General features: G+C 35.8%; 1 protein-coding gene across 3 annotated transcripts in view; it reads right to left on the bottom strand.

Annotated features, from left to right (window-relative positions):
- Window positions 1-3,862: 3,862 nt before the first annotated feature.
- The window catches only part of NDUFS1 (NADH:ubiquinone oxidoreductase core subunit S1), a 32,108-nt gene continuing 19,548 nt past the window's right edge, over window positions 3,863-16,422 (bottom strand). For all 3 annotated transcript variants that reach the window (XM_043910284.1, XM_043910285.1, XM_043910286.1), the window contains exons 14-19: window positions 14,862-15,022; window positions 11,575-11,729; window positions 9,714-9,889; window positions 8,914-9,048; window positions 8,742-8,814; window positions 3,863-7,569 (exon numbers count right to left, since the gene is read on the bottom strand). In XM_043910284.1, coding sequence (XP_043766219.1) covers window positions 7,478-7,569; window positions 8,742-8,814; window positions 8,914-9,048; window positions 9,714-9,889; window positions 11,575-11,729; window positions 14,862-15,022 — 792 coding nt within the window. In that variant the 3' untranslated portion in view covers window positions 3,863-7,477. The remainder of the gene's footprint in view (window positions 7,570-8,741; window positions 8,815-8,913; window positions 9,049-9,713; window positions 9,890-11,574; window positions 11,730-14,861; window positions 15,023-16,422) is intronic.

Below are 16,422 nucleotides of genomic sequence, written 5' to 3'. Positions count from 1 at the left end.
GGGGTGGATTGGGAAATTGGGATTGACAATTTTACACTTCTATGTATAAAACAGGTCACTGATGAGAACCAACTATATAGCACAAGGAACTCTACTCAATGCTCTGTGGTGACCTAAATGGAAAGGAAATCCAAAGTAGAGGAGATATATGTAAACATATAGCTGATTCTATATATGTACTTTGCTACAGAAGCTAACACAACATTGTAAAGGAAGTTTTTGGGAAAAAAAAAAAAAAGACCAGGTTGCCTTCAGTCTTAATAAAAAAAAAAGCAGAAACAGGCAAAAAAATATTTGGGCTTTATTTTTTTTGGCAGGGCAAGTGGAGATGAATGAAATTTAATTATGCTTTACTGCTCCTTTTAGATTTCCAACATTATCCCAGGGCTTCCCAGCAGCAAAGTAGATTGCTTCTATTCTAGAACAATGGGACAAGGTAACCCTATCCCTTGGAACATGAGGAAAATCCCGAAGTCTTCGAAGAGTTTAAAGATCTCCATAGACTCAGTTCTTGTCCTAGTTTGTCCATGATTTGCCACTTTTTTTTTAATTCAGAAAATAATTTATGTTAATTACAGTACATTTGCTGGCAGTGAGGTTACTTACCCTGCTGAAGAATATAGTAAATCCTGTAAAGTGGGAATGGAATAGAAGATACTGAAAAACTACACTTTGGGTTCTACTATTGTTCTCAGACTGTGATATTAAATCTGTTACTTGAGGAACATTATTCCATCTGGCCTAGTACTTAGCCAATCTATAGTGACTCAGACTGGACAATCTGTGAGGAAAGTCACAAAGGCTCATTTCCTCCTATAAATAGCCTTTTTGCCGCCAAAAGCATCTCAGTTACAGGTGCTAATGTTCTTGGGTTATATTTAAAAGCTTAAAAAATTTGAACCAAAGGAAAGTGTCTTCATTCTATCCTATATATGACAGGAGACTTATCAACTCTATCCTGGATACAAAAGCAGTTGAGTTGTGGTAAGTAATGAGAAAACAGGTATAGATTAATTGGTATGTTATAGAAGCTTCACTTTATAATTCACTAGTCTTTTTTTCCCCCGGATCTCCTTCTTCACTACTGCAGTAGGTATCATAGGGCCTGTCTCCCAAAGTCTATCCATGTGGTTGTTTTAATCATTTGACGCTCCTCCTGTCAAGAGGTAGGGTGTATGCTTTCTCCCTTTGAAGCTGGGTGGGTTCCGCGACTGGCTTGACCAATAAAGCACAGTGAAGTGATGCTATAGTTTCTGAAGTTGTCATAAAAAGCCTTGCAGCTTCCTCCTTGGCCTCTAGGAACACTATGGTTCTTGGAACCCTGAACCACCCTGTGAGTACATCTGTCCTGGGACTGTCATGCTGAATGCTCTGGGAGATAACCCCCTCTGAACCTGTCCTTCCACCATTCCAGCCCAGGAGCCAAGCATGTAAGTGAAGACGCCATCTGCAGATTGAAGGTGCTTCAGCCAGAGCTTCTCTAGCCCCCAGCTCTTCGAGTCATCCCCCAATACTCTAGTCACCCAGCTGAGGTTCAATCTCTCTGTGCCCTTTCTACATTTTGGACCCTTGGAATCTCATGAGTATAATAAAAGATTGTTGTTTTACACCACTAAGTTTTGGGGTTAGCAAAAGATAACTGGAACATCTTTTGGAATCTATTTTAGTGGAAAAGATGGCTGTTGGGCTAAAGGCTGTATTTTCTAGTGTCTGCTCTTGCAGGTGAGTGTGGTAATGAGTGTTGCCTGTGGTGTGTGACTGGAAGTGATGCAATTTCCAAGTCATGTCAATAAAATGTTAGTGCTGGTTCTCCACTTGCTCTCCCTCACTGCTTCTTGTTGACTTGAGATATAGTGATAATTGAAGCAGCTATGTAGGGTCCACAGATATTCCAGAAAGCTGTCACAGACTGAATTCCCCAGGTAGCACATACTGAGCTGAACTCAGTGTGCAAAATACTCATTAAATAGTTCCATGGGGATCAACACCTGTAAAGAGGGGGAAGAAGGCAGAAGTGGGCAGAGGGCAAAGTGAAACTGCAATGCAGGGTCAACGACAGGCCCATAGAAGACCTGGACACTAAAACAGCCCTTCCCATTTGTCCTCCACCAGGTCTAGATGGCCAGGCCTTTATAATCCCACAAGTCAGTTATTAGACTTGGGTCACCCTAGCCTTTGCCTGGATGTAATCATAGTGTGCTATCCCCTTTTTTAAAAACATTTATTTGGCTGTGTTGACTCACACGGGCTCTTTAGTTGTGGCACGTGGGCTCAGCTACCCCACAGCACGTGGGGTCTTAGTTTCCCACCAGGGATAGAACCCACATGCCCTGTGTTGCAAGGTGGGTTGTTAACCACTCGTCCACCAGGGAAATCCCTGTACTATTTCTACATAACAAAATAATGTAAAATTTAATGGTTCAAAACAACAAGTATTTATCAGCTCACAATTTCTGGGTCAGGAATCCAGAATGTATGGGGTTGCAATTAAACTGTTGGCTAGGGCTGGGGTCATCTCAATTGGCAGCCAAGATTCAGCTCACTTACAAACAGTGGCTGGAAGTCCTCTTCCTTACCACACGAGATCTCTCTGTAGGCTAAGCACCCTCCAACATGGCAGGTAGTGATCTGAGAGGGAGAGAATCAGAGGGAGCCCAAGACAGAAATCACAGATTAAGTTTAAAACCTAATCTCAGGACAAACATCCCTACTCATTAGAAGTGAATCAGGAAGTCTGGCCCACACTCAAGGAGAGATGACGACAAACGGGAGTGAATCCCAGGAGGCAGGGGTCATTGGGCCATCTTAGAGGCTGCCAAGCACGCCGAGCCTGCATGCAATTTCGTATCCTATTTTTAGCTTTCATCAACTTAAAAGCTTTGTTTTGCCATTCTTCATTTATATAATGTTTTTAAAAAATTATAAAAGCAATATAGTCTTATTGTAAAGATCTTCAAATGTTCAAGTGATAGAAGTGCACTGTCTTTTTTTTGCCATATGGCATGTGGGATCTTAGTTCCCTGACCAGGGATCAAACTTGCAACCCTTGAGTGGAAGCAGAGTCTTAACCACTGAACCGTCAGGGAAGTCCCGACAGTCCTTTTCTTTAAGCTGTTTTCCTCAGACTAGTTCAACTACCCTGAGGTAGTTGCATCTAAGATGCTTTTCACACATAATAAACATGTTTACAATACATACAATAAAAATGTATGTATGTCTCTTGTAGTCCAAGTACTTATTATACCTCACACACAGCAGATACTCTGCAAATGCTAAATAAATGTTGGAGCTGAATTGAAGGCTTTGAGATGTCACTGAACCAGCAGTCAGAGGGCTGGTTCAAATCACAAAACCTCTCCCTAATTTACCCCTTATTCTCTTTGGCCTCCAATTCCGTAATTATCAAACGCATGTGTAATGCTAGATTTTTTCCTATAGTCCTTTTCAGATTCGAAAATACATGTCTAAGAAGGAAATGGCTCAGAAGGTAAACAAATCCATCTGCAACGTGGGAGACCCTGGTTCAATCCCTGGATAGGGAAGGTACTCTACAGAAGGAAATGACAACCCATTCCAATATTCTTGCCTGGAGAATCCCATGGACAGATGGTCCTGGAGGGCTGCAGTCCACGGGCTTGCAAAGTCGGACATGACTAAGTGATTAACACTTCACTTTCACTTTCTTTCAAGAAGGAAATTGTTATTCATCTTATGATCTCTTTACAAACCAATTCAAGTTAAATATAATCACTACTCCAAGACCATGCATTTTACCCTATTTTTCAACGCCCACATATATTTTTCATTTTATTTTAAAATATAAAGATGTCAAAGATTCTGAACATCAATCACAGTTTGAAGATCAGTTATAGGTAATTAAATCTTTAATCTTTTTGGCTTCAAAAAGTCTTTATCAAGGTTCATTTTTTTTCATGAAGAGTACTTGTTTCCAAAAGTTGGGTCAATCACAAACCTATGGTCTAGCTATAAGGTAGGATTAGCCTTACAAAATGTCCTAAAGAATTGTCATACCTATGCGTATCATTTATTTCTGCTTGAACTCTCTCCCAGCCACACTGGGCCTTTGGTAACAGGCATTTGTAATGGTTTTGCTAGTGACATTTTAACAGTGGTCATGAATGACATTGTTAACATAAAAAAAAAAAACAAAGCAAACTTTACCTCTTATCACTGCTTTGGTTGCTAAGTTGCCTCAGTTCCTCTCTCCTTGGGAACTTGAATCATGGTGGAGTTAATTTGTTTGGGCAACAATAAAGCTGACAGTTTATATCAGCCAAAGGCTTATGCTAGCAAAAAAATCCTCCTGTCCCCTTTTATGCACATCAATAGCTCTCACACTTCTCCTGTACCCTTTCTATCAGCATAGTTTTCCCTCTTCTGATAGCACTGCTTTATATTTTTGCTTTCAGAATAATCTCTTTTAAGGGTTAGAATTCAACAGATTCAGTAAGTCTTATTCTAATAAAAATTCCATCAAAATCTGCAGAATTCTGCATAATAAATTAATCTTCACAACCCTGGTGGATAGTTTGTAGTAGCAGTATTCTGCTGATTGGACTGACCTTGGGCAAGTCATTCAATTCTCTTGAATTAAATAAATAGTTTTCTTTAGGAAAACAGAAGCTAGAGGTTATATTAGGCTTGACTTTCCCTCACAATTAACAGAATTGAGTTTTTCACTTGGTTCACTTAGAATGGGGACTTCAAGGACTCCCATGGATGGTTAGCTGCAACTTCCTGAAACTCAGCAAAATTTTGAACACACCCTTTCCCTATAATGATGGTTCTCAGTTATTAACCACACTGAACATTTACTATATGTCAAGAAATAGGCTAAGAAGACTTTCTAACTTATCCTCATTACAACACTGTGAGATTCAAAGTAGGTACAATCATTAGAATTTTTATCATTTTACAGATGATGAAACAATCTTCAATTTTTCTAAGTAACATTTCCAAAGTTGAACAAGATTTGTCTGACCTGGCAAGAAACGGTGTTTAAATAACTCAGCAACAAACAATAGTAAACTATTGCATACTGAGTATTATTAATGCTTTTTATTAATGTATTCATTATAATACAATTCACAATAAATTTGAGGGGCATTCTGCATGGAGTTAAGGCTTTTAAGATTTTTCCTGTATATCGATTAATTGTCCACATTTTTTGAGGCAAAATGGAACAGTAAAAATATCTCTAGTTAAACATTTTTGCCTTTAGTCTTTAACTGGGTAAAAATGGGCAAGTTATTTGATATTTCTTGGGTCTTAATACCGATTGTTAGCATGGCTTTAACTAGACATAATGTACTTAAAGCTCTAATGGCACATATTAGTGGTCTTCTCTCCAGGGTCTTTCCAGATTGCCATCTTCACCTAAAAGGACTTGGCCTTAATTCTTTGTAGTTTTTTCATTGTTGACTCCCTCATTGCTTAGAATCAAAATTCCATCAACAGTGTTATTCTTCTTATCTATTCATATTTTTCTTCTATCTGGATCCATTCTTCACAAAGTCTTGCAACCATCTTCAATGTTTATGCTCACAATAACCTAAATATGGGCTCTTCCCTGGTGGCTCAGATGGTAAAGAATTTGCTTGCAATGTGAGAGAAGGGAGAAGGGAATGCTACCCACTCCAGTATTCTTGCCTGGAGAATTCCATGGACAAAGGAGCCCGGCGGGCTACAGTCCAGGGGGTAGCAAACAGACGGACACTGTTGAACGACTAACACTTTCACTTTTCAACCTTAATATTTTGTATTAAGTGACTGATAGGTGCTCATGGGACAGACTTTCATATTTACTTTATGCAAAACCAACAAATTTTAATGAGTACTACTTAGCCCAGACAAGATATTCTTTATGAAATTACAAGTTCCACGCATGCTGCCTAGATGGCAGCCCTAGGATCCTGGACCATCTTAGTCATATCACCATTTCTCCATCTGACTGCAACATTCCCTCACCAAGAATCCTATGAAGTCTATACTCATTCACTGAAGAGTATTGTGTAAAATAAAAAACCGCAAGTGTTTGCCCCTATGAGGTCAGCAACAGGCTAAGGGGTAAGAAGGGTAGAGAGAGAGAAGGAGTTTGTATTAAATTCAAAGTCTTTCAGTAAGAAGTTATATTTTAGGCAACTGAGAATTTAAAACAAAGTACACAACTTTACGACTGAAATGAATAAAATAATTCTGAAAAGGCTGTTATGGGTGACAAATTTTGAAGAATTTTTGAAGATGACAAACTATATTCTAAAAATTTTACCTTTTCTCATATCAGTAAAATTGCAACCTGTAGTTGGGCTAATAAATCTTTGGTGAAAACAAAAAGGAATAAGGATTATAAAATAAATGATTATGAACATAAGATTCTGAAAAGAATTAATACAGCATTGATCATCTCCTAGATTACTTCTAAGTTTTTTACTTTTTTTTGGACAATTGAAAATTATGAAAGCTGTTTTGTCTTTTATTACTGGTGTAATTTAGCTGACTTAAATACTACAGATGGTGTTAATATAATAAATATGGAACATCAATGAGAACCTAAATTATATTTCTTGAGACCTCACTCATTCCAAGGGATGTGTGTGCAATCTATTATACAAAGGAAAAAATCACATAAATCACCATGACATTATATTGTATAAACAGATTTAAGAAGAAAACAGAAAAATGTGTTATCCATTAAGCTTCTCAATACCAATTCTTAGAGGTAACAACATACAGAATCTGTATTAATGAGAGGAAATTATATCCAACACTTAAGAATAATGGGCTTTGAATTTGAAGTCAGAGAACCAGGTTTGATTCTATGACTTTTTTTGCTGTGAACTCAGGCAAACTACCCAGTATCTCTGGGCTTCAGTTTCTTCACCTGTAATATGAGATACTACTGTCTTATACGGATGTAACAAGGATAAAACAAGATGATGCATGTAAAGCCAGAGTGCTTAGTACACAGAAAGTCCTGAATAATCATTAAGCTATTATTATTACGATTATTATTAGAGTTGTCCAAGATACATACCTGATGTATGATTGTATTATATATATATTTGCTATTTACCCAGTTTGACAGAATACTTTTCTTTAGCGCTAGGATAAAACAGGAGCAATGGAAGCTATTCTTATTTTATCCATTTTACAAGCGTAAGTGATCAACAAAGATAAAAAAATTCATATTTTAAGGATTTTCTTTTTTATGTCACAAAGATTATCAGTGCTTTTACATGAAAAGCCTCTATATAATGTTTATTAAACTATTTAACATTTACACTCAACACATAATTGTTTTGAAACCTCAAGGTTCTCTGATAATTGCAGTATCATTTTCAAATAAAGCATGGCAGAACCTTAAATATTACATCAAGATTATTTTTTAAAGAGATACACCTTCAAGAGATCGTGCCAACAAAACTGTCCATTAACTAGCTGGGCCTCAGTAGATGTTTCAGCATATGGATGGTTCTTCTACTGCATGGGCACCCTCTGTAACAGCTTTGACACATTTAGCCATTGTCTGTGAGGCTCTGCTAATTGAATCTGAAAGATATCAAGAAAATGTGCATTTTGATTATATAACTTCAACAGAGGCACACAGTAAAACTTTCCTATTGCGCATATTCAGGAACCACAAACAACAAAAGGACTATAAAAGTCTATGCAACAATATGTAAATATTGTAAAAATCAACTGATAAATTCAGAATATAAGCCCCGTTAACAGCTAAATGGTTTTAATAAGTACTCATAGGAATGATTAAATAATTATATATAGCCATACAAAGGGCCAGTATGCAACCATTAAGAATATTATAGAAAAGTGTTGAATTAACAACAGGAAAATAATATGCATATATACTGTTATTGAAAAAAAGGTTACAGAACAGTGTACTAAAATCCATAAATCATATACTTTATGGTTGAATTTTATGGTATGTGAATTATATTTTGATAAAGCCATACAAACCCTCCCTCCCAGGGTAAATGAATAATCTCATTTATATTTAAATAAATATATGTGTATATCCCTGACTGACTGGCCAACATGTTAAACATAAATATAGTTATTTCTGGGATGGTAGTGTTTTTCCCTTGCTATGGTGGCCTTAGGTAAGTATTCTACAATGAACATAACTTTTACAATATAACTAAAAATCCTATTAAAAACAATCTTAGATACAAACTGTACCAAAAACTTAAAAAAATATCTATCTGCTTTAGACAGAAAATTGTTTTAAAATGTCTATCAACTACCTCATAACCTAGATGTTCTATCATGTGTTATAAAATCTGTAGGTCAGTCTGCATTCCTTAAGAATATTCTTAACAATTTATATCAGAAGCACCATTTAGCACGTTTCACATTTTAGTGTTTTCATTCTTTTACTGTAATTCTCAGAAAAACCTTCAGTTTTTTGTCACTCAGAAAGTTATCCCCATATTGCTGTATAGTAATTCTACATATAATAGTAAAAGTTTTTATTTAAAACCTGCTAATTCTTACTGGATTTTCAAACTCTACTTACATTTCAGAAAGAAAACAAATTCGAGTAAAATCAGAATATATAGTTATATTAGTTTGATATTTGAAAAATCTTGTGAGATTAGACACACCAAATACTACCACTAGCAGGTGAGAATCATAACACTAAATTAGATGATTATATTCCTTCCCACCTTCCCCTTATGGCAGTCATGCTAACAACTGCATACCTGTCATGTAGAAGTCTTTTATTGTTAGCTGAGGTGGAACAAGTGGATCAGCAAGAAGCTGTTGGTTCACTAGCTGCAAAAAGGAATAAGAGATCAGTAATAGTATTGAAAACTAGTACTGATAGACCAGAGGATACATGATTATGAAAACTGCAAATAGACAAGTTTTTACCTTGGAAAGCTCACTTGCTTGCTGGAAATAATTAGCTCCTTCAACATCATCATATCGAACAAGATTAGGAGAGACTTCTTCCAATCTGTTTCTCACTTGATCCAAAGTATCATATGGAAGAGTCATACCTGCGATCTATAACGTAACAGGTTCCAAAGCATTTATACTTATGAATTTCAAGTAATACATCGCCGCAACTATGGTAAAATAAGGCAGTACTAGTATGAAAAATATACTGGTGTCCATTTGCATGTATATTAAGCAAGTGGTTAAGTGGGGAATATTAGAATATTCATCTAATTCATAAGTAGCTGTCAACACATTAGTAGTTTATTTTTAGAAATCAGAATGATTATGAAATAAATGCTTTGCTAAATCTGAATATTTCAGCTAACCTGTTATTGCTCATATACAAGGTTTATAGACAACTGTATATTATTACTTTAAATCTCATGATGCTTCTTTTTATAATAAGAGTCTTTTAAGGCAAAAGACAGGTCAAAAATAAAAAACACCAATTTCAAATTCCCATTTTCTTTTTTTTTTTGGCCAAGTCACATAGCCTGTGGGATCTCAGTTCTCTGACCAGGGATTAAACCAGCGCTTCCGTAAACGCGCAGAGTCCTAACCACTGGACCACCAGGGAATTCCCAAACCCCTGTTGGGGTTTCTCATGTTTTTCCTACAGATTGTTTAAACCATCTCTGCATTTCAGACTTGCATCCCCCTTGACTATGGAAATCATTCTGACAAGGTAACATATCAAACATCCTACTAGCAGCATCACTAAGGACAAATACCTCAGAAAGGGCTCTTATAATTTTCCAGTCTTCTCTTGCCAAGCCGGGAGGCGTCACTGCTACTTTTGTCTGCTGAGCTCGGCCCTCAGTATTAACATAAGTAGCAGACTTCTCTGTGTAAGCAGCACCAGGGAGAATAACATCAGCTATAGGAGCTCCCACGTCGCCATGATGTCCTGTGAAAAAGATGGAAAATGGCAAACCACATTTTAGCACAAAATTGATTATGTACTAAACATGAACACAGTAGATATCCTTTTAAAATTTCATTTTTATAAGTGTTAAAATTCCATTTTATGACGTGTTTAAAAATTTACTGTTAAAAAATTAAAACGATGCAGTATTGAGTATATGGAATAAAAATTAAAGCCCACTGGGTCCACAGTTAAACTCCCTTCTCCAAAAAAAGGTCCTGTTAAAGCCTTTGGTATGTATCTTACCAGATCAATTTTTGCAAATACACAAATACATAATACCACACATACATAACTAATGGGCAACTAGGTATATTATCTCACTTGATGGTTACAAAGTGGAAATGCTCAGATGTCTGCTAGTGAGATTTGGTAAAGTAAACTGAAATGGTGCAGGAACAAGTATGCAACAGGGGCATGACAGGAATAATACTAAAAAGAGCATGAAGAGAAGATTACAGAAAACAGTATGCTAAAGACTATCACTCAGGGAGGGGGGATCGGGATGGGGAATACATGTAAATCCATGGCTGATTCATGTCAATGCATGACAAAAACCACTACAATACTGTAAAGTAATTAGCCTCCAACTAATAAAAATAAATGAAAAAAAAAAAAAAAAAGACTATCACTCATTAACTAAAGTGTTAGAAGAAAAAAGAAACTTTGGTTAAGTAAAAGAAAGCTATAGAACAATATATAAACTTTGATCTCATTTATGTACTTTTGTATATGTACAGAAATATGTATGAAGCATGCATATCTAAAACATCATCAATGATTATCCCTGGATAGAACTAGGACAGGATTTTAGTTTATGCATTTTGGTTTAATTTATCAAAAAAAATATTACATAATGCTTTTTATGCAGCATGGCAATAAAAAGCCTATTATAAGTTAATGCTGTTTCTGTATGAAACAAGGCTTCCCTGGTGGCTCAGCTGGTAAAGAATCCACCTGCAATGCAGGACACCCCAGTTCGACTCCTGGGTGGGAAAGATCCCCTGCAGAAGGGATAGACTACCCACTCCAGTATTCTTGGGCTTCTTTGGTGGTTTAGGCGGTAAAGAATCCTCCTGCAATGCAGGAGACCTGGGTTTGATCCCTGGGTTGCGAAGATCCCCTGGAGAAGGGCGTGGCAGCCCACTACAGTACTCCTGTCTGGAGAATCCCCATGGACAGAGGAGCCTGGCGGGCTGCATACAGTCCATGGGGTTGCAGAAGAGTTAGACACGACGGAGCATGCATGCACGAAGTGCAAAAATGTAACAAAGGACTCATGACTTTTTAATTTTTACGCTGTTTATATAAAAGTGCTAGCCCTTGAATATATAATCACACTAAATATTCTTTTAAAAATGAATTTAATGCTATATAATATTTAATAATTTAAATTACTGTTACTGGGGGCATTAGCTTTCTTCCAATTCTTTGTTATTAAATAATGTAAGGGGATAATTCTTAATAGCAATAGCAACTATGTAACTAATAAAGCCTATTTTAAAAAATATAAAATCTATAAAAATACATATTGTTTTGAAACTGGTGAGCGTATAGGGAAATTCTTAAATGGAAAAGACTCATTACACTAAATATACTGCCGTGCAGTTTCTAATATACAAAATGTACCATTCTCTTCTGTTTCTAATGTCACAGATGCTACTAACCTTGATAAACAATGAAACAATCCTTTGGCAAATCCTGTCGAGTGATACAACCTCCATCTGCTCCCAGGAGAAACAGCATTTTGGGAGGATTCTTCCGAATTGCTTCCACCCCAGGCTTATAGCCAAGGTCCAAAGCAGCTACTTGGCTTGCAATCCTGTAAAACAATTATGGGATTTTAGCATACTTGCTGTTTTCATTATAAAAAATTAAATGTGATTCTTGAATAATACCAAGTCTCTTTTTTCTGTTCGATGCTGTCAAAGATCTTCCCTCATCTTTTTTACCCATGTGAAATAAATGTCAAAATCGGAAAAAGCAGTCTTTTACTGTTTTAAGAATGCCAAACAAAGAAATAAGATGCTGAGGACACTGTTTCTTCATGACATGATACTTAATGGAGTAATTGGGAAACTATGCCAACCGCAATTGTCTTAAGTTGATTTTTATTCAATACAGTAAGACTTGATGAGTCAAAGACAGTTATTAGAGAAAAATTAGAAGACTTTGAAAACCTAAAAGGAAAAATTTAAATACCACTCACAAAACTGTAATTCAGAGAAAACTATAATTAGCACACTGGTGTATGTCCTTAGGGAATTTTTTCAATGAATATATATTATTGTTACACAAGCAGATAAAAATCTTTTAAAGAAGTTTCAAGTAACTATACTTCGAACATTTGGCAGTTTTTGTTCTAGTTAGGTATTATCAATTTTCTTTACAGAAATAGTAGCCATTTTGAGAACCTACTATGAATAAAGCTAGCTGATCTTCACCTATTTGTTAAGGGAGGAGGGCAGATCAAACAAACTCCCACTAGATGCTGCTTGCTCTGTAAAACTCTCTAATAGAACATCAAAAGAATAAAAATACTCTGAGAATATTTAACAAAAGAAGTGTAAGATTTGTATGATGAAAATTACAAAACAACTCCAAAGGAAATTAAAGACCATAACAAATGGAAAGACATCCTATGTTCATGGATTGGAAGACTTAATGTTGTGAAGATGGCATTACTCCCCAAACTGATCTATATAGATTTAATGCAATCCCTATCAAAACTCACAGCTGCAGAAACTGACAAGCTGATCCTAAAAGTCACATGAAATGCAAAGGATCCTGAAAAACCAAGTCTATCTTAAAAATGAACAACGTCAGAAAACTCAGACTGCCTAAATCCAATTTCAAAACTTAGCACCTCCTGCCTCTCCACCTACACAGTATTTTTTTTTTTTTTAACATCTCTCATTCTGAGCCTTGATGTCTCGCAAAGATCTGACCAGACTCAGACTAACTCATGACAGAGCCTGCCTCATTTTGGAAAACAAAGCGGGTAACATAAGTTTGCCTCTGAGAATGATAAACTACAGATTAAAAGATTCTTCAAGAATGAGAAAATATGCTTTACTATGAAATAAACTTACTGTAAGAAATTTTAAAAAGGTTTATAAATACTCTTCATGTTCTCAACAAGAATTAGAAGGTATGTCTTAACAAACTACATTGAAACAAGCTGTTCTTATGAAAATGAAATCTTATGTAAGAATGAAATGAAATTAAAAAAACAAGTCTAATCAATTAAAAATTACAATGGCATTAGTGCTCTCCATAATCAAAGCTCACAAATGACAGAAGATAAATAAGAAATTCTCCCTAAACACAGGAAAAAAGTGAGAAAAACTATGAGAAAGAAGAGACAAAAGTCTGAAGGGCCAACCAGTGCATAATAAATAGAAGCTTCCACATGAGAGCAAACAACAATGTAAAGGTAGCCAAGCTGGCTTTTTCTGAACTTACATGAAAAAACAAAAATTTTCAATTTGAAAACGGAGAATTCTATGATATTCCCAGGCAAAGGAGATGTCAAACAAATGTCACTTAGTTATATCCCAGTGTAAATTTTTTTTTTTCTGGCCAGGCTGTACTATGGAGCATATGGGATCTTAAGTTTCCTGGCAAAGGATTGAACCTGTGTCCCCTACACTGGAAGCAAGGAGTCTTGCCCACTGGACTGCCAGGGAAGTCCCTCTAGGAATCCAAAGAGTGGGCAGGCAGACAAGAACACATACATACACAAAATCAGGTTATCAGAGGCAAAAAACCACACAAAAAAACAGATTAGATGAGATCCTCTCTAAAATGTTAAAGGAAGGGTGAAAAAAATACTGAGTATTAAAGGAAAAAAAAAATCTGTGATTTATGTATTTAGCCAAGTGGTCCTCAGTGAAAAGGAACCATAAAGACATTGTTAGACACACAGAAATTTTTCTTAAAAAGTTACTATGATATTGTTTTTCGGACAAAAACAAAAACAAAAAATATTAATAAAGACATATGTTCAAAAGTGAATTAAAAATAAGAAAATAACTAGTCTCTTTTCTATTCTAAAAGTTGTCACTAGAAAGGATCCGAGGTGATCAACGCAAATAAACTATTTAAAAAATACGAAGTTTTAAAAAAATGTTTACATGATGACCTACGATGCCAAATTAAAGGGGAAATATAACACTGAAATGAATGTTTAAGAATGCATTTGAACACTTTTAAAATAAAAAAATTTGCTTATCATGGAGTGTTTATTTTATTGTTGTTTAGTTGCCCACTCATGTGCCACTCTTTGTGACCCCATAGATTCTCCAGGCAAGAATACTGTAGTGGATTGCCATTTCCTTTTTCTGGGGTGGGGGGAGGGGGGGGTGTCTTCCCAACCCAGGGATCAAGCCTGCACCTCCTTTTTGAGTCTCCTGAATTGCAGGTGGATTTTTTTCACCACTGAGCAACTGGGGAAGCCCACTGAGTGTCTACCTTCAATCTTTAAACAAATTTAAGATTTGAAAAGTAACACTTAAGGTAGAAAGAATTGTGTGAAATGAGAAATTCATTCACTAATGGCAAAATTGGTACAATCTTTCTAAAATAAGTTGGCAATATGCATTAAAAGCCTCAAAAATGTTTATCCTGTTCACTGCAATAGTTCTACTTTCAGAACAATTCTACTTTATAAAGAATTTATAATCACAGGAGGAAATTCTTATTTCAATTTTTGAACCACAGCATATTAACATGATACAAATTTTCAAGATTTTTTCTGGCACTTACTACAATTTAGATATTTTAAATATTATTTATTATCTTGGGTTCTTCCCACACAAAATAAAAGTTGCTATTTCACATCTGCTACTGAGATAATGTCACTAAATATTAACTTGTTTTAAAAATAAATGTGACAGTGTACAGGAACACATATACATACAATTACAGATTACAAAACAACTATCCAACTTACCTATGAAGGATATTCATAACTTTCCAATCCCCAGTAACACCACTACTTGTCCGAACCTTTTGAGCAATGTTGGAAACAGCTGCAAGAATGGCTGCACCATCATTTCTCTGGAGTGCAGAACTGCCTAAAACCACCATTGGTTTTTTAGCTTCCTGTAGGACCTATTTTTAAAAAGAACTTTGAATTAAAAAAAAAAATTAGAAGTAACTAAATCTAACCAAATTTGTATCTACAATACGCTGTCCCAAGCTTTAGTTCTAAGATGAACATTCTGGTTTGCTAGTCAACATATGGATATACATACAAACCGGATTTACTCAAAAACCTCTTGCCAATGCTACTGTGAAAAAGCTAAATGAGTATTAGATAAAACAGTTTCAATAAGGAAGCACTGGGAATAAAAGCCTGAGCCAAACATCCTTTAGTCAGAATGACTATGGACAAGTCCCAGAAAAAACTGGAGAAAATGTGCACAGAGGTTGAGATGATACAACGTTTAACATGAGAAATCAAGCTGAAGTACCATGTCTACCTTCTTCCATCTAGTTTCTATGTTCCAGACAGGGAGGAAAAGGTAGGGAAAGCAACAGACACAGATCACAATGCAGAATACTTTAAGGGCTTTGCTTTAAACCACAGTAACTACCTGAATATCAGAAACTGAGAAGGAATGCATCCCAAGTGCAAAAGAAACTACAGATATGGTAGAGGACAGAAAAATTAGAAGTAAAGCTGTAGACTGTTACAGTTCACTCTCCTGCCCATCCATTCTTTGATAAAGAGCCGGTCCCAATCAATGAATCAGCATGAAAATCACTTCTAGATACTACAAAGAAGAAGATACTCATCTTAAGAGGAGTTTCCCAAGGAAATGTGAAGAGTGTTCAATAGCCTTAAAAAATGAGAAACAGTTTTCAACAGCCTCAAAGAAAATGAAATATTTTAAAAAAGAGCTCAGAGAAGTTATACAGTAGACAATATCATAGAGGATTTTCATCAGAAAATTCAAGAACTAAAAGAGAAACAAAGCAGAGATGAACATCATTCCAGAAACAACAAAAGACAAAATTAAACATGACTATAAATACAGGAGCAAGAAGTATATAGGAAATTATATAAAACAAACTGGAAAAGAACAGAGGAATAAAGAAAAAAGTGACAGAAAAGATAGAAAAAGGGATTCAGTATCTGTAAGAGTTCTTAACAAATAGAACAGAAGTAATTACTGGAAAATACATCTAAATCTATTATAAAAGGAAATTTTCCTGAAGAACACTCATCACCTTCTGGGGAATAGGGAAGGGAACTATAGAGAAGAGAGGGCTTCTCCTCAATAAAATTTTTTAAAAAATATTTTTGATGATAGTAATAATAAAGATGTTATTCAAAACTGACAAAAAAGGAGCTGGGTTTGGCTGCTTGGTCTTCTCACACTTGACTTTCTTGTTGCCGACACCTGGAGGTGTTAAGTGAAGCAACCATCCTGAAATCACGAGGAGAGGCTCACACACAAACACATGTGAGTAAACTAGTACACTGAGGACAGCAAAGCAGGAAGGCA

Source organism: Cervus elaphus, chromosome 8 (assembly GCF_910594005.1).
Source record: "Cervus elaphus chromosome 8, mCerEla1.1, whole genome shotgun sequence".
Classification (NCBI taxonomy): domain Eukaryota; kingdom Metazoa; phylum Chordata; class Mammalia; order Artiodactyla; family Cervidae; genus Cervus; species Cervus elaphus.
Note: the sequence above shows the minus strand (reverse complement) of the source record. Positions and strands in the feature narration are given on the sequence as shown.